At 40.4% G+C, this 25,023-nt stretch overlaps 1 protein-coding gene across 1 annotated transcript in view; it reads left to right on the top strand.

Annotated features, from left to right (window-relative positions):
- Positions 1 to 25,023, top strand: part of LOC141154852 (5-hydroxytryptamine receptor 2A-like) — a 773,101-nt gene that overhangs the window by 604,818 nt on the left and 143,260 nt on the right. The window contains exon 4 of the mRNA XM_073641357.1: positions 1,445 to 2,047. Coding sequence (XP_073497458.1) covers positions 1,669 to 2,047 — 379 coding nt within the window. The 5' untranslated portion in view covers positions 1,445 to 1,668. The remainder of the gene's footprint in view (positions 1 to 1,444; positions 2,048 to 25,023) is intronic.

Below are 25,023 nucleotides of genomic sequence, written 5' to 3'. Positions count from 1 at the left end.
CTCTATCAAGGCTGATTCTCAGTCATAGGAGCTGGCTCAGTTTTTGAAAAAGAACCAATCAGTTCTTTCAGCAACGGTCACATGCCGCCCAAAGCTCCTCTACTGTGCTGAAATAAAGCAGGAATTTGAAGTGTTGAACTTAAAATGGACATTGATATCTTGACATCAGGAAATCTTTTTAATCAACTTTTTTTAAACTGGATAAACAAAAAAAAAGTTTTATTAGCCCTGGTTCCAATACAGAACAACACTAATCCTTAGTGCATGGTTTTTAAAGGACCTGTGGCAAGAGCCACTGGAAAACCCGGGTTGGAGGGAGGAGGCCGCCCCACTGCCTTCCTGTAGCCTCCTCCAAGAAATGAAGGCCCCGCCGGGTTTTACTTAATCTGCCTTAGCCAGGTAGTCTGACCAGGTCCATGCTCACCTTCATTCCTGCATTGCAGCCGCAGGTGAGTTTGTGATTGCAATGCACATCAATGGATTTAATAGGTCTCTGTACACATTCTGGGGGAGATATAACGTCCCTCGTATACGATCCCGGTCACTGCCTCACAAGCCCTAAATAACAGGAACAAGCAATTCTCAAACACCTATTAGTCAAGTTTGTGATATTTTTAACTACTATTGATTTTTGTTTTATTCCGTGAAATTGGCAGAGTTCACACCTAATAGAAATAATTAGTGTAATGTCTGCAACTCAAACAGATGACATTGTCATTGTCAGTGCCAATGTCACGGATGAAAAAAATATGTGATATTGTGACATTAGCAGAGCACAAAGATAAATAAATAATACTCGTCATTGTAGCGTTCTCGACATGCACGATTACAGGTTTTTTTAGTCTGACGGGAGCTGAGCACATTCCTGAAAAAATGTGCAATCTCAATGCTCCGTATACATGCAGTATCACATTTTTTGCTGCCTATGACACAAAAAAAAGAAAAAATTCATTTTTTTAGGCATTGTGCTTGTACCATTCTATTTTTTATCTGTTTTGACCCTGTTATTACATTTTTCCTTATATCCTTTTTTTGCATGGAGCACTTTCTTTTATAAAATCTGTTTTATGGTATAGTTACTTTGTGATGGTTTGCTCATGTTTTTCTAATGTATGAACATTTAACCAAAGTAGTCAATCCTGGTAGTTTATTAATCCAAATTATTATTTTTATCATTATTACTTTATTAACCATTTAGATGAGTATAGAAAATAAAATATAAGAATCCATGATATCGGCTGCATTTTCCAGTTATGATTCTAAGCAAATAATTGTTAGTATACATCTGTATTCTACATGCACGCTGTGATTATTATTCAGATTATCTAAAGAATGTATTACTTTATATTGGCGTATGGAGAGTATCACTTTGAACACTAGGGTAATAATCACATAATTGACTTTTCAACCTAGATTTAATGATAGTGATGTTCTTGTTTTGCAGAATGCTTGACCAGAGAATGAAGTGGACACTGCAGACACTTTTGTCCTTCTGGGTCAAAAATCAATTATCATCTAACTATCAACCCAGCAATAATATGTGGAACATAATGGAAAATCATATTCTTTGTTCCGTCATCAGGGAACAACACCTAACATCGCTGACCACATGTCTTCATCAGAAATTAAACGTTTTCCTAAAACGCAATCCAAAATAGCTATCTTCAGATGATGAGTACTGTTAGCGGCACAGGGATGTTATTCAGCCTGACAACAGTTACGCTAGATATCAGCATACGCAATGGACTGATGGCCTGGCATATTAACAGCAATGTGACTTTAAACCAAAGTATGCCCACATTGCATCCCATGAATGCATCGGAAGAAGAGAGGTCATCCTATCCATCGCTTGACAAGAACTGGTCTGCCCTTTTGACATTGATCATCATTATATTAACGATAGGGGGAAATATTCTTGTCATTATGGCCGTTTCTTTGGAAAAGAAACTTCAAAATGCGACCAACTTCTTCCTCATGTCGCTGGCCGTGGCAGATATGCTTGTGGGAATTTTAGTCATGCCAGTTTCCCTTATAACAATTCTGTATGGTAAGTAACCATTCTGTATTTCTCTTTTATTTTCTTTATTTCTATTCCTCAAATTGTAATATTATAATGTCCCATTTACATCAGTATATTTTTACATGATGAGAAAGCGCTAAAATAAAGAAAATGTCAGGTTGAACAGATAATCCAATCCGCCAGTAGATTAGGAAAAACTGAGCAGTCTGATTTATTGGAAAATAATTTATATAACTTATGACTTATTAATTTTATTCCCTGTTTATTCTAACTTTAGCCACAGATGGTCCTGAAAAGTAATTGAAACTGTCAAACACTGCTTAGGACTTGATGTTACCGGACAATACAAAGGTGACATCAACCCCACAAATATTACCCCACTTGCCACCATCACAGGGCAGTGGGAAGAGATGGGCAAAGTGCCAGAATTGGCACATCTAATAGATGTGCCTTTTCTGGGGCAGCTGCAGGCTTCTATTTTTAGGCTGGGGGGTCCAATATCCATGGACCCTTACCAGCCTGAGAATACCAGCCCCCAGCAGTCTGCTCTAGCTTGGCTGGTTGTCAAAAATGGGGGGACCCCATGCCATTTTCTAAAATTATTTCTTTAAATAATTTAAAAAAAACTGCGTGGGGACCACTCTATTCTTGATAACCAGCCTTGCTAAAGCTGACAGCTGAGGGTTGCAACCTGCAGCTGTCAGTTTTTCCTGGCTGGTTATCAAAAATACAGGGGTACCCACGGCATTTTTTTTGTTTATAGCGCAGGCGCAGGCCCAGCAGATGAATACTCCCATCAGCCGCGCAGGCGCAGGCTCATTGGTGCAGTAGCCCCATCTGCCGACGCCTGTGACCGGAGATAAACTTTTTGCATCTAGTCACAGCTGCAGGCTCACTCTGTCTTCTGACAGCATGGGAACTGCAGCACTCTGACCGGTGATATTAATCTTACTGCCGATCATGACAGCGTGGCAAACACCAGATGTTCGGGCCCCCCATTCCCACACTATCATCTGACAGCATGGTAACCGCTGCTCTCGGATCCACGATAATGATCTTACCGCCGATTAGTAGTAGCGTTTGCCGCGCTGTCATGCACATGACAGTGTGGCAAACACTGGATGTTGGGGCCCCCCATTCATGTGAATGTGGTCCGTGTTCAGGTACTGTTCTGGTACCCGAACCTGAACTTTTAATAAACTGTTTGGCGTTCGGCTGAACCCGCCGGACCTGAACAGTCAGGGAGATTCGCCCATCACTACTCAGCACAGGAACATTTTTCACCACATCCAATTGTGAAAATTATTATTATTCCAAGCTCTATTGATTAAAGTGTACTTTGCTTTTAGGACAACCCCTTTAAAGATGGGTGACAAGTTCCCTTTAACTGTTATTTAATTTTCTCTAGCTTTTAAGGTAGGATATGATTTTTTACGATCAGTAGAAGTAGTTATAAAACTCTGATTTTAAGTGATTGGTTTTGATCAAGAAGACATTAACCATCACAAGGATCCTTGCTGTCAGGAATTTATTTTTCCAGCTGGAACTTTCGGAATTTAGTTTAGGTGAAAATTCACATTTTTATGAATTTAGGTCTTTAAAATACCAGTTTAATACCATTTCACTAGCTATAAAATAAGTTTTGGATTAATATATTGTGTAGATGAAAAAAAAATCAAAAACTATACAGTGCTTATTGAAAGATCACTTATGGGTTTAATAACTTATGAGTAAAAGGAAATACATTTTTAATTTAAAATTAAATTTTGCATTTACAATTTTCCATGTTTTTTGTACAGTATGAGTCTATTTGATTTTTTTGTATTTACTGTGGATATGAAGGGTGTACGGTATATGGATTAATTAATTTAACTCAACATTTTTGCGTCTAAACATTGATAGCCTGTTGATAATTGATGATATTAAAGCCTCATCACTTTACATGTTTATTGAGACACATCAATTCTTATGAATGAGAATAAACTCTAGCACTAAGCACTTCAGTATGTATGAATAAGCCTTTATTCTTATAATACTAAATCCTGGTCATTTTACATCATTTTGTGAGCAGGTTCTCTAAAAAAAAAATGGTGAAAAAATATCTAGAAGAATGGTCCTAATAATTTAGATGGAAAAACAACTTGCTGTTAATATGTTCAGGCTTTTGAATGCTTCAGGTTCTCAAAGAAGTCAAGTTGTTAAAAGAAGAAACACATTTTGCCATTGTTTTCTGCTAGGAAAGCACTCAATTCTTTTCAACAGAAGCCAATGGGACCACCAAAATAACACGCAGAAGACGTGTAGTTATCTTTGAGTGCTTTGATCATTAAGGAAGATGTTGTCACGCATCCGCCAGTCACTGTGCCCTGGGGACACAGTGAGTGACAACTCAGGTGCCCTATAGATGGATGGGGCGTACAGGGCTGTCAGTATTGTGTATTTGATAGCCCAACCTCCCAATCAGCGACTGGAGTTTGCTGACTATCCTCATGCTAATTAGGGATATTCGGCCACCCAATTAGGGGCTGTCCCCATGCTAAATTAGGAGTGTCCAGCAGACCTATCAGGCTGGGCTTGCTGGGCTTCCTCCAAGTGTCGCCTTTCTGGGTGATTGCCTGGCTATTTAGCTGGCTGTTAATGGTCAAACTATTGCCAGTTGTAGCTTTGCTCGGTGGTGAGCATGCCTTCTGCTTTTGTGTTCTGCTCTTCAGATCTTTTGCTGCCTGAGCTCGGACTTTGCCTTTTGACGATTTGTTTGCCTAGCCCCTTTGTCTCAATCTGCTGTACTTTTGGACTTCTGACCTCGGACTGTGACCTGTTTTCTCTTTTGTTCTGCCCATCTTCCCTTTAATGTACACTCTTGGTATTTGACCACAGACATCTTGACTCCTCTGCCCCATGGATTGTCCATGAGAAGTGACTATAGCCAGTGTCACAGATATCCAGGGAATGCCACTAAAAAGATGCCCAAATAAAAGCTAAAAAGTGCTAAAAAAAACATAAAAGTGCTCAGGAAATGGTTAAAAATGTTGAAAAATGTGCTTTAAGTTTAAAAAAAATCTCAATAAAAGTAGCGATTTTCACTTGCAGGGGTCATACAGGTGAATCATGACAGCAGATTTTTTCTTTTAAGCAGGACAATCCATCTAATTAATGTCATTTTCAGTAATACCATGATTTCAGCTTTATAAATTGCAGTTTAAATGTTTTTCAATCTAAATTTTGATTGATTTGATCTGCTTACGTTTTTTGCTCGAACTCATCTATCATTTAGTAAATTTTCCTACAAGGTTACTGTCATTAAATCACATACACTTTAAAGATCCGAGGAGTTCTTTTGGAGTCATTAAAGATGATAGGGTGGGCAAGCCAGTGTAAAAGAGCTTGTACAATAATTCTACCTGTCATCTATTTATTTATAAGTGATTTATTAGCTGAAACTTGGGGTGGGTGCATATTCTGCGCTAGTGAGACAGATTAATGCTGCGCTAAGCGACTTTGCTTCCTTAAAAAAAGAAAGAGTTGATAAATTAATAATGATGTAGGGGCAATAGAATATTCTGGAAAAATATACTAAGAACTGGCATAATATTGAAGTTCTATATAATTTTGCAGATCCAACAGAAGGGTCTTGGCAAGCTCACACGTAAGTGATCAGGTTTTAGATTAGTTACTTTAACTGTATAAGGGAATAGCACACCAAGAATGGGCACTAAACGGAAAGTTATTACAACAAAAAGTGAAGTATAGCAATGTTTCGGCTAATATATCCTTCATCAGGCTACGAATGGGGTATTTGTGGAATGTGTCTTGGATGCAAACAAATACAGAATATTCACCTGTACCCAATGGTACAACATGCAGTGGATATAGAGGAATCCGCATTCCAGATTTTCAAAATGAAATCGATACAAATATATAGGAAACTTACTGATATACTTTGCTAAATTCACAGAATTGATGCTTGGAAATTGGGTATCATGACTGCAACTTTGCCTTATTTTTTTCTGTATGTGTGGCATTTTGTACATTGATCTTCTGTGCATCGATCCAAAGCTAGAGTACAATGTATGTACGCCATACATATATAATGTACAAAGATCTTGTACCTTCCGGGGACTGTCCTCCAGGTGGTTACTGTACCCTACCTGTGTGGCTGCTGATGGTGGCTCAGTTTAAGCCTCATTTACTCTTACTTTATGGTGGTTCCGGATCAGACAGTCACTGTATATACAGTATATGTGCGTGCACATCTCACCCATAGTGTGCATCAAGTAGTACACCCTCATACAATACTTACTTTTAAAGTCCTGCTTCCTCTTCCAGCATACACGCAATGGCGGTATGTACCTCCCAAGGCTTTGATTGTCATAAATAGTTGCTACTTTCTTCTAATAAGATAGTCCCCTAAAGGTATATGCCACTGCAACTTTGGAGGAGGAAACAGGACTTTGCAAGGCAGGAGATGCCTTGTCATTTACTGCCTAAGAAAGATGAGTAGATAAGAGACCCCATAGGTGGGTACAAGATAGTAATGATTGAGACAAAACTAACAAAGGAGCAGCCAGGCAGGGAAATGAGAGAGATGTACCTAGTTTCCTCTTTGATACCGATTGGGACCGCCAAGTTTTCCTAAGCAATGCTTTTATCACCTTAGACTCCGTTTCATAATCATTCATGAAAATCAAATCAATGTATTCTTCAAAATATTTCAATTCATATTTGTAAAGATTATAATTTACACCTTATCAATAAATGTACATCTTACCAGCAAATGAGATTCCACATTCAGACGTAACAACAATTTGTAAGAGACGAGTGCTAGGAAGGAGAGAGTAAATGATTAGCAAAGTGATATTAAGAAATTCTTGCCAACCTTTTCATTAAGCTTGTGATGACTGTGGCATTTTACTCGGTGTTCAAAAAAATATGACTACATTTCAAGGATTTCCAGATTTAATTAGAAGATTAAAATACTAATAATTTTTTTATTCTTCATCCTATGACCTCACTATATTTTTGGGGGGGTTTATACATTTTTTAATAACTTCTGTTAAATCAATTGTTCTGCGACTGAAAATGCAAATGAAATTCTCACCTGATGTACACTGTGTTACAAATTATTATGCAAATAATATTTTCTCAGATTTTCCCAAATTACCTATATGAATTGCAGTCATTGTAATTTTCCAGTCAAATAACTATTAGAGTAAAATTGAAAGGTTTTTGTACAAACTGCCTATGATAACAGTATATTTAAAAAAAAAAAAACTCAAACTGCACTCAAAATGCATGTTCCAAGTTATTATGCACAGCAGAGTTTTCAACCTTTTCATTTTAATAAAGAACAAAAAAATGGTCATTTTTGAAATTATAAGCATTAGCAGGTTATTACAAACTGAAATCAAACAGTTTTCAACTCAAAACTTTATTCTAGGTGATGTTACATTTGCACATAGGACCCCCTGTTCGAAAGGAGCTTCTGAACTCTCTCGTCCATTGAATTTGTCAGGTTTTGGATGGTTTCTGCTTCAATTGTTTTGCATGAGGACAGAATACCCTCCCACAGCTGTTGCTTAGATGTGAACTGCCTCCCACCATCATAGACACTCCTTTTGATGATGCTCCAGAGGTTCTGAATGGGGTTGAGGTCAGGGGAGCAAGGGGGTCACACCATAAGTTTGTCCCCTTTTATGCCCATATCAGCCAGAGATGCAGATGTGTTATGTGCAGCATGAGACGGGGCATTATCATGCATGAAATGATCTCGATGGTCCAGATGGATGGAGTGGAGGATGGCTGGTTGAAGGACACCCCATGCAAACACGGCTACGGCGCTAACAAGGAGGAGGTGGAGTAATGTTTTGGGCTGGAATCATGGGGAGAGAGATTGTCGGCCCTTTTAGGATCCCTGAAGGGGTAAAGATGAACTCCATAATGTATGTTGAGTTTTTCAAACAGCACTTCCTTCCATGGTTCAAGAAGAAGAACCGTGCATTCCGCAGCAAGATCATTTTCATGCATGATAATGCCCCTTCTCATGCTGCACATAACACATCTGCATCTCTGGCTGCTATGGGCATAAAATGGGACAAACTTATGGTGTGGCACCCATGCTCCCCTGACCTCAACCCCATTGAGAACCTCTGGAGCATCATAAAAAGGAATGTCTATGATGGCGGGAGGCAGTTCACATCCAACAACAGCTCTGGGAGGGTATTCTGTCCTCATGCAAAACAATTGAAGCAGAAACCATCCAAAACCTGACAAATTCAATGGACGAGAGAGTTCAGAAGCTCCTTTCGAACAAGGGGTCCTATGTGCAAATGTAACATCACCTAGAATAAAGTTTTGAGTTGAAAACTGTTTGATTTCAGTTTGTAATAACCTGCTAATGCTTATAATTTCAAAAATGACCATTTTTTTGTTCTTTATTAAAATGAAAAGGTTGAAAACTCTGCTGTGCATAATAATTTGGAACATGCATTTTGAGTGCAGTTTGAGTTTTTTATTTTTTTTTAAATATACTGTTATCATAGGCAGTTTGTACAAAAACCTTTCAATTGTACGCTAATAGTTATTTGACTGGAAAATTACAATGACTGCAATTCATATAGGTAATTTTGGAAAATCTGAGAAAATATTATTTGCATAATAATTTGGAAGACAGTGTATATTAAAACATATGCTCAATCAATGCAAAGAAAGCTTAGGATTAGAGATGAGCGGTGTTCGACTAGAACTGTTCGCCAATCTCAAATTCGAGCTGTTTTGGACGGTGTTCCGGTCGTTCGACGAACGCGAACGATTTGCAAAAAATTTGGCTGTTCGAGGTTATGTTCAATAACTGTTCGTGCACCAAAAGCGTAACTGGATTTTTTCATATCATGCAGGGATTGTCTGGCACTCACTGTAATGCCACAGCCATGGTGGTTGTGGCATTACAGTGGTTGCCCAAATTGATGGTAACAGTGCTCACAGTGAAACATGAAAAGCCGACAATTCAGTAGCGGCATACACCAGTACCCGACAATTTAGAACAGAAAGAATAGAGCATCACGCATAGATTAGATAGAGAGAAACATGTCAGTCACATATATAATAAGTACAGTGACAGTGTTGGTTACTGTACTTGTCATTTAGTGTTAAAGTATTTATTTAAAAAAATAATAGTGTTTTCATGCACCGTCTCTTTAAAAAAGCCGGCCGGCAATCCAGCATCAGTACCCGACAATTTAGAATAGAAAGAATAGAGCATCACACATAGATTAGATAGATAGAAACAGGTCAGTCACATATATAATAAGTACAGTGATAGTGTTGCTTACTGTACTTGTCATTTAGTGTTAAAATAAAGGATTTATGTAAAAAAAAATTGGCGTGGGGTTCCCCTTAATTTTTGTCTCTAGCGGAGGTTAAGCCGACGGCTGGGGCAGATGTTTGAAGCCTGGAAAGGGGGTAATACCCACGGAGCATCCTAGGCTACTAATATCAGCCCCCAGCTGAATACCTAGCCATTACTAGCAATTAAAATGGTGGACCCCAAAAAAATGACGTGGGGTCCCCCCTATTTTAATAGCTAGCAAAGGCTAGGCAGACAGCTGGGGGCTGATATTAATAGCCCAGGAAAGGTGACATGAATATTGGCCCCCTCCCAGGCTAGAAACACCAGCCGTCAGCCGCCCCAGAACTGGCGCATCTATAGGATGCGTCAATTCTGGCACTTAGCCTCACTCTTCCCACTGCCCTGTAGCGGTGGCAGTGGAGTAATAGGGCTGGGGTTGATGTCAGCTTATAATGCCAGCTGACATCAAGCCCAGGTTAGTAATGGAGAGGCATCTATAAGACACTCCCATTACTAACCCCATAGTCAAAGTTAAAAAAAAACACAAACAGCCAGAATAAAGTCCTTTAATTGAAATAAACACACAATTCTTTAATGTTCTAAATTAAACCATACTTACCAGCACGCCCATTCCAGCTGAAGCCAATGTCTTCTGCAATAAAATTAAAATAATAAACCAGCCTCATCCTTACCTTTCCATGGTTCCCAGGACGGCTCCAGCTCTGCTACATTCCCATGACAGGCTGGATCGCAGCCGAAAGCTGATTCATGAATTTCATGAAATAATTTAAAAAAAATTGACGTGGGGCTTCGCCCTATTTTTGTGTCCAGTCAGATACAGCAGGCAGGAATGGCCTGCCCCCAACCACCAGCTGCCTATTTGTACCTGGCCGGACACAACAATATAGGGAAGCCCTTTTTTTTTCTTTTATTATTTCATGAATTTCATGAAATAATTAAAAAAAAAATATGTGGGGCTTCGCTCTATTTTTGTGTCCAGCCAGGTACAACTAGGGGGGGCTGGAATCCGCAGCGCAGGAGGGCCCAAGCTTTCTGGGCCCCCCCCCGCTGCAAATTGAAGACCGCAGCCACCCCAGAAAATGGCACGTTCATAGAAGCGCCATCTTCTGGCGCTGTACCCAACTCATCCAGGGCCCTGGTGCGGTGGCTCACTGGGTAATAAAGGGGTTAGGGCCAGCTTGGTATTATCAGCTGGCCCTAAGCCCGAAATTCATGGGGTCACGCCAATATTTGACATGACCTCCATGAATTTCTAGTAAAATATTTAAAAAAACACAACACCCAGAATAAAGTCCTTTAATTGATATAAACACACAATTCTTTAATGTTCTACATTAAACCATACTTACCGTCACGCCCATTCCAGCTGAAGCCAATGTTTTCTGCAATAAAAGTAAAATAATAAACCAACCTCATCCTTACCTTTCCATGGTTCCCAGGACGGCTCCAGCTCTGCTACATTCACATGACAGGCTGGATCGCAGCCGAAAGCTGCCATCCAGCTTGCCATGCCGCAGACACTGAGAAGCGCAGGCATGCTTGCGCTCCTCAGTGTCTGGCTGTGACGGCATCCAGATGAGCCCAGTTCATGTCCAATAAACTCAGCTCACCTCATGCACATCACTGACAGCGTGAGGAAATAGGGGGGACCCCACGTCATTTTTTTTTGAGTGCCCCATTTTAATAGCTAGTAAAGGCTAGGTATTCAGCTGGGGGCTGATATTAGTAGCCTGGGAAGCTCCGTGGGTATTACCCCCTTCCCAGGCTTCAAACATCTGCCCCAGCCGTCTGCTTAACCTCCGCTAGAGACTAAAATTAAGGGGAACCCCTCGCTAATTCTTTTTATTAATAAATCCTTTATTTTAACACTAAATGATAAGTACAGTAATCAACACTATCACTGTACTTATTATATATGTGACTGACATGTTTCTATCTAATCTATGTGTGATGCTCTATTTTTTCTGTGCTAAATTGTCGGGTACCGATGCTGAATTGCCGGCCGGCTTTTTTAAAGAGACGGTGCATGAAAACACTATTATTTTTTTTAATAAATACTTTAACACTAAATGACAAGTACAGTAACCAACACTATCACTGTACTTCTTATATATGTGACTGACATGTTTCTATCTATCTAATCTATGTGTGATGCTCTATTTTTTCTGTTCTAAATTGTCGAGTACCGATGCTGAATTGCCGGCCGGCTTTTTTAAAGAGAGTGTCTTCTGAGCAGTTTGTCAGCTTTTGGACACCTTTGAATGTGTTTTCTATGTGTTTTTGTTTGCCTGCCATGGGTTCGAATGGTGTTCGACGGTGTTCTAAGGTGTTCGATGAACAGTTCCACGAACATCCCGGTGTTCGACGAACCGAACCCAAACACTACGGGGGTGGCTAACACTACTTAGGATGAGCATCAATTTAATCTTTTGTTTTAAAGCTATGGAAATCATAGTTATTAGGTAGTAAAAACTAATATGTAGAAAGAAAGGTAGATAGGCAGACAGATAATGTAATTGTTCTTTGAAATGTAAATTTTAAAATTAAATCTGTCTAAAGGCTAGTGCAAGTATGCTATCAGCACAACGTAAAAAAAAATTTGAAAATCATTATGTGTATCTCTAAAAAATGTTAAATAAATGCTTTAAATACATTATTATTTTCAAATAACCCAGTAAAACACAAGAATAAGGGTTAAACAATTTTGTAAAATCATGCACAGTTTTGACGCCTTTGTACACCTCAATATAATACAAGAAGACAATGAGGTAGAGAAATGTTTCTTTACCTGCCTGATCAGCAGAAGAAGCATGGTTATATTGCACAGAGATACAGTGGGCACGGAAAATATTCAGACCCCTTTAAGTTTTACACTCTTTGTTTCATTGCAGCCATTTGGTAAATTCTAAAAAGTTCATTTTTTTTCTCATCAAAGTACACTCTGCACCCCATCTTGACTGAAAAAAAAAACAGAAATGAAGAAATTTTTGCAAATTTATTAAAAAAGAAAAACTGAAATATCACATGCAGTAGCATAGCTACAGTTGTGGCCCCGGGCCCCGAGCTCTGAGGGGGCCCACCCGGAGCTACGGCTGTGCAACTGTATCCAGCATGCTGCGCACGCCGGATACAGTTATACCACGGGCAGAGCAGGGAGACTCTGTCCCTTCACCACCCAGCGGCCGCTATGCAGGAGGGCAGGGGGTCCCTGATGCCAAAATCAGGCCCCCCGCTCGCCACCGCTTCAAGTTCACTGATGAGAGAGAGGGAGCGTGACGCTCCCTCTCTCCCATCAGTCCCCTCTGAGTCTGATGTCAGTGACGTCATCACTTGGCACCCGGCCATCTGTGCTGAGGTGTAGGCCGGGCGCAACACTCAGAGCAGCGAGGGAACGAGGAGGAAAGGTGAGTATCATGCTTATTAATTTTTTTGCCGGGGGCGAGAGGGCCGACATTATACTACAGACTCTGGCTATGGGGGGGGCACATTATACTACAGACTCCGCCTATGTGGGGGCACATTATACTACAGACTTTGCCTATGGGGGGGCACATTATACTACTGACTCTGCCTATGGGGGGCACATTATACTGCCTACAGAATCTGCCTATGAGGGGGGGCATTATACTACAGACTCTGCTTATGAGGGGGGTAGCATTATACTACAGACTCTGCCTATGAGGGGGGGCACATTATACTACTGACTCTGCCTATGAGGGAGGCACATTATACTACAGACTCTGCCTATAAAGGGGGGGGGCATTATACTACAGACGCTGCCTATGAGGGGGGCACATTATACTACAGACTCTGCCTATGAGGGGGGCACATTATACTACAGACTCTGCCTATAAAGGGGGCATTATACTACAGACTCTGCCTATAAAGGGGGCATTATACTACAGACTCTGCCTATAAAGGGGGGGCATTATACTACAGACACTGCCTATGAGAGGGCATTATACTACAGACTCTGCCTATGGGGGGGGCATTATACTACAGACTCTGCCTATGGTGGGGCATTATACTACAGACTCTGACTATGGGGGATTATACTACAGACACTGCCTATGAGGGGCATAATACTACAGACTCTGCCTATGGGGGGGCATTCTACTACAGACTCTGCCTATGGGGGGCGTTATACTACAGACTCTGACTATGGGGGGATTATACTACAGACTCTGCCTATGGGGGGCATTAAACTCTAAGTAGGCTATTTGTACAGTGTGGGGATTACAGTTAGGGTCATACAGTGTGGGAGATAATTTGGGGTCTTTGTATAGTGTGGGGGCCATCATACAATGTGGGAGATAATGTGGGGTCTTTGCACAGTGTGGTGGCCATCATACAGTGTGGGAGATAATGTGGGGTCTTTGCACAGTGTGGGGGCCATCATACAGTGTGGGAGATAATGTGGGGTCTTTGTATAGTGTGGGGGCCATCATACAGTGTGGGAGATAATGTGGGGTCTCTGCACAGTGTGGGGCCATCATACAGTGTGGGAGATAATGTGGGGTCTTTGCACAGTGTGGGGCCATCATACAGTGTGGGAGACATCAGTTTGGAGGCAACTAAGCGGTCAGTATACTGCATGTGGGGGTACTATACAGTGAGGGAGCATTATACTATGTATAAGAGAGCATCATACTATTTAGAGGGGAGCTGTACATGGGGGGGAGACTCAGGACATTATTAAATCTTAAGTGGGCACTTATCGTTATAGGGGAACTTAGGTTATTGTGACTGTCAGAGGGGCACACAGAGGGCATTATTACTTTCTAGGGGGCACAATGTGTGCACTGTTTTCTAGGGCACTTGCACAGTGGATTACTATATTCTAGAGGTTTGTTTTACCATCTAGAGGGTACACAGCAGGTGCAGTAATAGAGACACGTACAGCAACAGAGGCTCAGTATTGGATTATCAGCAGGTAGAGGTGTTTGTGCAGGGTGGGAATAGATGGGGACGATGCCTGAAATGTAACGAGTCAAATGTGTCTTGGTTGTGATTTCTGCTGACCTGAGACTCCGAGTTCTGGATGGAGACATTGTCGTGTTGGTCTGGGCCAGATGGAAAAGATGGGAAAAGTGAACAATTTAATCAGAAAGAATGTCAGCTGTAAGTCACTATATATAACTGTACTGTAATCTCCTATATGTTCTGCAGGACTGGTTTCTATCAATATATGTCACCATATGGCGGTAATATCAGTGCTGTATAGAGATTATTTTCAGTAACAGCGCGGTCATCTGCTGAGGTTCCCCTACATCTGCTTTCTGGCTGCACCACCATAGCTGTAATCATGATTACCTGGTTAGGGACCTACTCAGAACTTTCGCCCCCCTGAACCAAACCCTAGCTATGCCTCTGATCACATGGTCATAAGTATTCAGAGCCTTTGCTCAGACACTCATATTTAAGTCACATGCTGTCCATTTCCTTGTGATTCTCTTTGAGATGGTTCTACTCCTTCATTGGAGTCCAGCTGTGTTTAATTACACTGATAGGACTTGATTTGGAAAGGCACACACCTGTCTATATAAGACCTCACAGCTCACAGTGAATGTCAGACCAAATGAGAATCATGAGCTCAAAGGAACTGCACAAGGAACTTAGAGACAGAATTGTGGAAAGGCACAGATCTGTCCAAGGTTACAAAAGAATTTCTGCGTTACTCAAGGTTCTTAAGAGCATAGTGGCCTCCATAATCCTTAAATGGAAGAAGTTTGGGACCGACAGAAGTCTTCCTAGACCTGGCCATCCAGCCAAACTGACAAATTGTGGAAGAAGAGCCTTGGTGTGAGAGGTAAAGAAGAACCCCAAGATCACTGTGCCTGAGCTCCAGAGATGCAGTAGGGAGATGGGAGAAAGTTCCACATAGTCAACTATCACTGCAGCCATCCACCAGTCAGGCCTTTATGGCTGAGTGGCCCGACGGATCCTCTCCTCTGTGCAAGACATATGAAAGTCCGCATAGAGTTTGCTTAAAACACATGAAAGACTCCCAGACTATGAGAAATAAGATTCTCTAGTCTGATGAGACGAAGATAGAACTTTTTGGTGATAATTCTAAGCGGTATGTGTGGAGAAAACCTGGCACCTGCCCAATACAATCCCAACAGTGAAACATGGTGGAGGCAGCATCATGCTATGGGGGTGTTTTTCAGCTGCAGGGACAGGACGACTGGTTGCAATTGAAGGAAGCATGAATGCGGCCAAGTACAGAGATATCCTGGATGAAAACCTCTTCCAGAGTGCTCTGGACCTCAGACTTGGCCGAAGGTTCACCTTCCAACAAGACAATGACCCTAAGCACACAGCTAAAATAACAAAGGAGTGGCTTCAGAACAACTCTGTGACCATTCTTGACTGGCCCAGCTAGAGCCCTGACCTAAACCCAATTGAGCATCTCTGGAGAGACCTGAAAATGGCTGTCCACCAATGTTCACCATCCAACCGGACGGAACTGGAGAGGATCTGCAAGGAAGAATAACAGAAGATCCCCAAATCCCAGTGTGAAAAACTTGTTGCATCATTCCCAAGAAGACTCAAGGCTGTACTAGCTCAAAAGGGAGCTTCTACTCAATACTGAGCAAAGGGTCTGAATACTTATGACTATGTGATATTTCAGTTTTTCTTTTTCATTAAATTAGCAAAAATTTCTACATTTCTGTTTTTTTTCAGACAAGATGGGATGCAGAGTGTACTTTAATGAGAAAAAATGAACTTTTTAGAATTTAACAAATGGCTGCAATGAAACAAAGAGTGAAAAATTGAAAGGGGTCTGAATACTTTCCATACCCACTGTATAAAATGTACTTATCAATATTACAATAGGTTAAATAAGGAAGCACCTAAAAGTATCCCGTTTATGGGACAAAAAACATAAAAAATATACGTGTAAATTAAAGCATAATAATAGTGAAAAGAAATTAAAAGTAAACTTTAACTAGATTTCTGACACTAAATCAGGTATGGATATGGTCAGGAGAGGGTCCCTGTGCAAAAAAAATATATAGAGTTTTTGTAGTCCAATAGCTTGTAATAATGCCTAATTAGTAGTGTTGAGCGAGCACTAAAATGCTCGGGTGCTCGAAGCTTGGGCCGAGCTCGCCGTGATACTCGGGTGCTCGACCCGAGCAACGAGCCCAATGTTAGTCTATGGGAGACTCGAGCATTTTTGCGGCGGCTCCCCCGGCAGTCTTTTAAAAGCCTAACAAGTGCCCAAAACAATAGTGACAGTGCTCAAATGACATGGGGACAGCATGGGGATCGCCCCAGGAAGCATTTCTGACCCCCCAGGTCACTGCTGTCAACAACGTGGTAAGAGGTATTAAGCCACTTTTACAGGCTCAAAATAAAACGTTCAAAAACGAAACTGAAAGTGCTTTCCTGTGAAATATGTTAAGGATAGTGTTGAGCGATACCTTCCGATATCAGGAAATATCGTATCGGATTGGATCGGATCGGACCGATACCCAAAAAGTATCGGATATCGCCGATTCCGATACCGGAAACCAATGCAAGTCAATGGGACACAAATATCGGAATGAAAATAAACCCTTTCTTTCCTTGTAGGTTAATTCTACATGAAGTAAAACAACTAAGAATAATGTAGAATGTATTACGCGAAAAGCCGGCAATTCATCAGCGGCATACACCGGTACCCTACAATTTACAACAGAAAGAATAGAGCTTCACACATAGATTAGATAGATAGAAACATGTCAGTCACATATATATGAAGTACAGTGACAGTGTTGCTTACTGTACTTGTCATTTAGTGTAAAGGATTTATTTAAAAAAATAATTGTGTTTTCATGCACTGTCTCTTTAAAAAAGCCGGCCGGCAATTCAGCTGCGGTACCCGACAATTTATAACAGACAGAATAGAGCTTCACACATAGATTAGATAGATAGAAACATGTCAGTCACATATATATGAAGTACAGTGACAGTGTTGCTTACTGTACTTGTCATTTAGTGTAAAGGATTTATTTAAAAAAATAATTGTGTTTTCATGCGCTGTCTCTTTAAAAAAGCCGGCCGGCAATTCAGCTGCGGTACCCGACAATTTATAACAGACAGAATAGAGCTTCACACATAGATTAGATAGATAGAAAAATGTCAGTCACATATATATGAAGTACAGTGACAGTGTTGCTTACTGTACTTGTCATTTAGTGTAAAGGATTTATTTAAAAATATAATAGTGTTTTCATGCACCGTCTCTTTAAAAAAGCCGGCCGGCAATTCAGCATCTGTACCCGACATTTTAGAATAGAAGGAATAGAGAATCACACACAGATTAGATAGATAGAAACATGTCAGTCACATATATATGAAGTACAGTGACAGTGTTGATTATTGTACTTGTCATTTAGTGTTAAAATAAAGGATTTATTTAAAAAAAAATTGGCGTGGGGTTCCCCGTAATTTTAGTCTCTAGCGGAGGTTAAGCAGACAGCTGGGGCAGATGTTTGAAGCCTGGGAAGGTGGTAATACCCACGGAGCTTCCCAGGCTACTAATATCAGCCCCCAGCTGAATACCTAGCCTTTACTAGCTATTAAAATGGGGGACCCCCTCAAAAAAATGACGTGGGGTCCCCCCTATTTTAATAGCTAGCAAGGGCTAGGCAGACAGCTGGGGGCTGATATTAATAGCCCAGGAAGGGTGCCATGAATATTGGCTAGAAACACCAGCCGTCAGCCGCCCCAGAAATGGCGCATCCATAGGATGCGCCAATTCTGGCACTTAGCCTCGCTCTTCCCACTGCCCTGTAGCGGTGGCAGTGGGGTAATAGGGCTGGGGTTGATGTCAGCTTATAATGCCAGCTGACATCAAGCCCAGGTTAGTAATGGAGAGGCGTCTATAAGACACCCCCATTACTAACCCCATAGTCAAAGTTAAAAAAAAAACACAAACAGCCAGAATAAAGTCCTTTAATTGAAATAAACACACAATTCTTTATTGTTCTAAATTAAACTCTACTTACCATCACGCCCATTCCAGCTGAAGCCAATGATCTCCTGCAATAAAAGAAAAATAATAAAGCAACCTCATCCTTACCTTTCCATGGTTCCCAGGACAGCTTCAGCTCTGCTACATCGAGATGACAGGCTGGACCGCAGCAGAACGCTGCCATCCAGCCTGTCATCCCTCAGACACTGAGAAGCGCAGGCATGCTTGCACTCCTCAGTGTCTCTCTGTGATGGCATAAAAATGAGCCGAGGTCATGTCCAATGAACTCGGCTCACCTCATGCACGTCACTGACAGCGTGGGAACATTCTCCTGCACTCAGCGCTTCAGCGTGAGAATTTTCCCACGCTGTCAGTAACGTGCATGAGGTGAGGTCATGTCCAATGAACTCGGCTCACCTCATGTACGTCACTGACAGCGTGGGAAAATTCTCACGCTGAAGCGCTGAGTGCAGGAGAATGTTCCCACGCTGTCAGTGACGTGCATGAGGTGAGCCGAGTTCATTGGACATGACCTCGGCTCATCTTTATGCCGTCACAGAGATACACTGAGGAGCGCAAGCATGCCTGCGCTTCTCAGTGTCTGCGGGATGACAGGCTGGATGGCAGCGTTCTGCTGCGGTCCAGCCTGTCATCTCGATGTAGCAGAGCTGAAGCTGTCGTGGGAACCATGTAAAGGTAAGGATGAGGTTGCTTTATTATTTTTCTTTTATTGCAGGAGATCGTTGGCTTCAGCTGGAATGGGCGTGATGGTAAGTATAGTTTAATTTAGAACAATAAAGAATTGTGTGTTTATTTCAATTAAAGGACTTTTTTCTGGGTGTTGTGTTTTTTTTAAATACTTTACTAGAAATTCATGGTGGTCATGTCTAATATTGGCGTGACCCCATGAATTTCGGGCTTAGGGCCAGCTGATAATGCCAAGCTGGCCTTAACCCCTTTATTACCCAGTGAGCCACCGAACCAGGGCCCTGGATGAGTTGGGTACAGCGCCAGAAGATGGCGCTTCTATGAACGCGCCATTTTCCGGGGTGGCTGCGGACTGCAATTTGCAGCGGGTGGGGCCCAGAAATCTTGGGCCTCCCTGCACTGCGGATTCCAGCCCCCAGCTGCCTAGTTGTACCTGGCTGGACACAAAAATAGGGCGAAGCTTCACGTATTGTTTTTTTTAATTATTTCATGAAATAATTAAGAAAAAAAGGGCTTCCCTATATTGTTGTGTCCAACCAGGTACAAATAGGCAGCTGGGGGTTGGGGGCAGCCCGTTCCTGCCTGCTGTACCTGGCTGGACACAAATATAGTGCGAAGCCCCACGTCAATTTTTTTAAAATTATTTCATGAAATAATTTTTTAAAAAAAGGGCTTCCCTATATTGTTGTGTCCGGCCAGGTACAAATAGGCAGCTGGTGGTTGGGCGCAACTCGTTCCTGCCTGCTGTACCTGGCTGGACACAAATATAGGGCGAAGCCCCACATCAATTTTTTTTTAATTATTTCATGAATTTCCATTATTTCATGAAAATGCCATGCTTCAGGGAATGAAGGTGGCCAGTGTACCGAGTTACTCACCAATCTGGGACCTATAGCCTAGCTGGTAGTATCATTGACCCCTGTTAGGACCTATGTGACATTTTTTGTTGCCTACAGAGTGACGACAGTGATGGGCCCAGAAGTGACAGAAGCTATGCGCCTCTTTTGGATAATCTATACAGTCCATGCCGTATTATAACTTCTTTTTACACATAATGCTAATAAGGGGCCTCATTTGACAGGGGCATGTGGTAGAAAGCTAATTCCCAGCAGCACAATGGCATAATTGTGGTGAGACTGAAAATCAATTGACAGATCCTTTAATTTTGATAAAAAAGGAAAATATTATTTAAATGAAATGTATTTTATATAAATAATACAAACCCATTTAAAATAAAGTAAACCAACATATTTGGTATAGTATACCTATAACCAATAATATTCGATATTAACGATTTATACAAAAAAAAATTATTCAAGATATTTCTTTTAAGAAAATGAATATGGGAGGACACACCATACTGTATTTTTTGGGTATACCCCCTAAATTAAATTAATAATGAATAAACAATAACACTATAATGCCTCAAAATTGAGTGTATATTTTTCTTCTCAAAAACAAGACATATAGTTGCGTGCAAGAATAAAAAAGATATGATTTGAAAAATGTTGTGATGTAAATAATGATGGAATAATTTGTGCCCTATTGTAAATCAGAAATTTCTTGGTTTTAGGTTATGTTCATATCATGATTTTGCCACACATCAGTGGCTTTGTTGTAGCTTCCAACTGAAGTCCTGAAAACGGGATTCAGAAATATCCACTGACGGAGCCATTGACTTTAATAAAGCAGTCAGGGTCACTTTATGCTCTATCAGACTTGATTTTTGGCAATATTTTATTTTTTTGAAGCAGGTGCAAAAACGTGGTTGGCTGCGTTTTTTTGCCCACTTGAAAAAGGTACATAATGACAAAAATAAGGTCAGACAAAGCATGAAAGATACTCCGTCATCTTCATTAAAGTGAATGGTACTGCTGGCGGATCCACCTGAAACCCATTTATCAGGTGTTCAGACTGAAGCCCCAATGGAGCCACTGTTTGGGGCAAAAATGTGATGAGAAAATAGCCTTAAGGGGTTAAATAGGTTGTCCATTGCTTTTTTAAGACCAAAAAAAGAGATGTTCAAGGACTGAATTGATTACAATTGATCAAAAATGTTCTATTAAATAATTTGTTAAAAAGGGGGAATCAATGGTGGATGAGTCAATTGGAGAAAAATTACCCCAAGGATCAAAGCAATACAAAAGGACACCTAAGCAAAAGAATATATAACCTTTAATGTTTGTTACAAAATGAGAAGAAACTAAGTAGTGGATTGTTCCAAAAATATGAGTGACATAAAAACCACAAGGTGTGGTCAAAGGATAATTTCATAGTTAACCAATGTGAAACAAGGTAGAAGAAATAATAAATAGAGGTGTCAACAATGTTATAGTCGCATACAATAAATAATATGAAGTGCAAACAGTGCATATAATGAGAAGGACAAGTTAAGGCTCACCCACCAAATACCCGACACGTGTTTCAACAGTGCTCCTTCAGGGTAGGGTTACAGCTCATATCACTGTTCTTTTTAAGTTGAGCATGGTGTCAGGGTACATTTAAGCACCTTATGGCCTCTTGCTTATGCTTTTTTGATGGTCTCCTTGCTTTCTTTTCTGGCTTTGAATTACTGAGTGCAGTGGTTATGTTATGACTGCCAAAGCACATTTACACAGATAATGTACAAACCAGGAAGACAAATACCTGAACCTGACTGGTCCCTTTTCAGACTAGGAAAAAACCCTTCTCTGACCCTGGTCTGTCCCTTTCTGACCACAGAGGTTGGCACCCTAAGATAACGTAATGGCGCCCCCACTCTACGGTGGCTTTCCCTGAATGTCCTTAGCTGCTCTTAGGATCGGTAGAGTAGCAGTTTCCTAAGGAGTAAAGGAATCACTACTGCAGTTAACACAAACTACAGCAAAGTGAATAAATTCAACAAAGTCTATCACCAGCAGAAAACACAAGTAGAGGAAGGTATTTAAAGCTGCACCCAAAAGGTGATAGGACAGACAGAGTAAATAAAAAATCATATATTACCCAAAACCGACAGAAACAAAGATAAAATAACTAAAACACCCAAAGAAAAGATGTATCAGTTGCGACTCAGTGGAAAAAGACGCTGACCACAGAATACTGAATCAAGGGTTCGTATCCAGAAGCATGACAGGTCGCATGCTTTCCCTCACCAAAAAGGAAATAAGAGTAGAACTGGGTACTGTTAGGACAGGAACAGTGTGGGATCGCTGGATGAGTATATTGTATTTTTTATTTTTATACCAAGATGGGACACTTTCCAACATAAAACTGGGGTGGACAACCCTTTTGAGCCCCCCAAAAAACAAGCTATTTCTGGCCTTTAAGAAAGCAAAAAATGGTTTATTTGCCATCATGACATGTATGTAGTGCAAACCAAGCTTGCGTATTTTGCTTTCTGCCTGAATTCTATTTGCTGCTTAATATATTATAAATGTATTTCTAATCGTCCACTTTGAATAAAGATAAACAATATCATATATGCTATGTATAGTTATTTGTATTCAGAAACCAAAATAAATAATAAAAAACATGATATAAGTAAAAGTTATGTAAATGGAGAGACTATCAGGGTCACAAATTACTATAGAGAAAGGACAAAATCAATCAACAGCTCCTAAAATTGACATCAGATTATGTATTCCTCCACTGCGGTGTTTAAAAGCCAGTCTCTTACAATTGATTAAAATGCATGTTAGAGATAACCAGAGACCACATTGAGACACGGTATAATGATTTTTCCTTTAATCCTGATGATTACTTAACCCTTGGTTTATGTGTCCCTTTCTCTACCTAAAATGTGAGTGAGAAGATATACCCATAGGCAAGATTTCAAAATAATGTACTGTAAGTTCTGGCAGTAATGAAATAGTGAACATGAAGCTAAAGTATTTGTTAAATTATTTTAGTGATGTAAATTTTGAGAGGTCGGGAAGTTATGGTCTGTGAGTAATATTTAAAGCACATCCTAAACTGAGCGAATGAGCGAATGTTGATTACTTCCTCCCCGTTATGCTGTCAATATATCTTTATAAGTATTGCTTTAAGCACTATTCATAAGCCTGGAAATCATTCAAATACTACTTAATTCAGACAGGTTGTAATTCAGCAGAAAATGCCAGCTGCATATTAATAACTCACACTGGACATATTGTTAAACTCCTTTTGGCTTAAAGGACTGGCAATAAATCGCCCAAGCAGAGAATTAAAGACTGGGCAGGTCTGCAGTCTATGGCAATTGGATGAGTAATATGTAAGTAGTACACATACTGGAAAGTGTCAAGAGTCATCTCTTGAGAAGCTGAAGCTTTTCAAGAAGTTTGCTGGAGTGAGCCTTACTTCATAATGTTTTGTTAAGAGGCTTTCAAAGCTGGACAGATAAATGGTCATCTTTGTAGGTTAACTGGTAAAATTGTTAAAATTAATCAAACCTTCCGGATTTTTACTGATTTTCCATCCAATGTGCATGACATTGTGTTCTTCTTGCTCTGTAAAGTACCAAATGGCCACCAAACATATCAGAAAGCTCTCGGCTGAATTTTCGCTAGGCCAACAGTAATCTCTCTAGTTATCTCTCCCCCTCCCCTAGAAAGGAGCACTCACTCTTTAAGATATGAACATGTTAACCCATCCCAAGGAACACTACGAAATACCTGAGAATGCCCAGATTTGACTAAAGATTGTTCTGGCAAAACAGTGACTGTTGACAAGTACAGTGATGCTTAAAATTTTATGAACCCTTCAGACTTTTCCATATTTCTCCATAAATTTGACATAAAACTATACCATATTTTCCCACAAATCTTAAAAGCAGATAGAGAAAACTAAAGAAGAGAAATAAATAAAAAGTAAAAGACTTTGTATTTTTTTTAAATGAGGAAAATGATCCAATATCACATGTTTGCAGTGGAAACAATATCTGAACCTTTATGATTAGCAGATACCTTAAGGGGGAAATAGAGTCTGGTGTTTTCAGTCAATAGGATGAAAATCATGTGTGAGTGGGCTACCTTTTATATTTAAAGAACATAGATCTATCAAACTCTTATTTTTTACAAAACATTTTTGTGAAATTGTATCAAGGCAAAAACAGTGGCGATTTCTCAGGACCTCAGAAAAAGAGTTGTAGATGCCCTTCAGGCTGGAAAAGGTTACAAATCATTTCTAATGAGCTTTGACTCCATCAATCCACCACCAGACAGATTGTATACCAATGGGGGAAATTCAAGATCACTATTATCCTCCCCAGGAGTGGTTAACCAACAAAGATGACACTAAGAGCTATGCGTATAATAGTCCGTGGGGTCACAAAGAAACCCAAGGTAACCTTTAAGCAACTAAAGGACTTTCTCACATTAGCTAATCTTAATGTTCATGAGTTCATCATCAGGAGGACACTGAACAACAGTGGTGTCCATGGCAGGATTGCTAGGAAAGCCTCTGCTCTCACAAAAAAATATTTCCTTCTATCTCCAGTATGCTAAAGACTTCCTAAGGAAGTCAGAAGGCTAATTGAGCAATGTTTTATGCATGTATAGAACTAAAATATTAGCTTTTTGGTTTAAATGTGAAGCATTATATTTAAAGAAAGAAAAACTATATTACAGCATAAAATCCTCATACCATCAGTGAAACACGGCAGCAGTAGAGTCATGGTTTGGGTCTGCTTTGCTGCTTCTGGGCCAGGATGGCTGCCATCATTAATAGAGCAATGAATTCTGAATTATACCAGCAAATTCTAAAAGGAAAATGCTAGGACATGTGTCCATCAGCTGAATCTCAAGAGAACATGTCCAAGACAATGACAAAAGAACACAAGTCGGTCTACAAAAGAATGACTAATGAAGGAAACGTTAGTTTTGGAATGTCAAAGTACTGGCCTTAATCCTACTGAAATACTGTGAAAGGATCTGAAGTGATCAGTTCATGGGAGAAAAGCCTCCAACATAGCAAAGTTGAAGCAGTTATGTGGGGAGGAAAGTGCTA

Source organism: Phyllobates terribilis, unplaced genomic scaffold, assembly GCF_046119375.1.
Source record: "Phyllobates terribilis strain yellow unplaced genomic scaffold, ASM4611937v1 Scaffold_7__3_contigs__length_470593459, whole genome shotgun sequence".
In the NCBI taxonomy this organism is placed as follows: domain Eukaryota; kingdom Metazoa; phylum Chordata; class Amphibia; order Anura; family Dendrobatidae; genus Phyllobates; species Phyllobates terribilis.
Note: the sequence above shows the minus strand (reverse complement) of the source record. Positions and strands in the feature narration are given on the sequence as shown.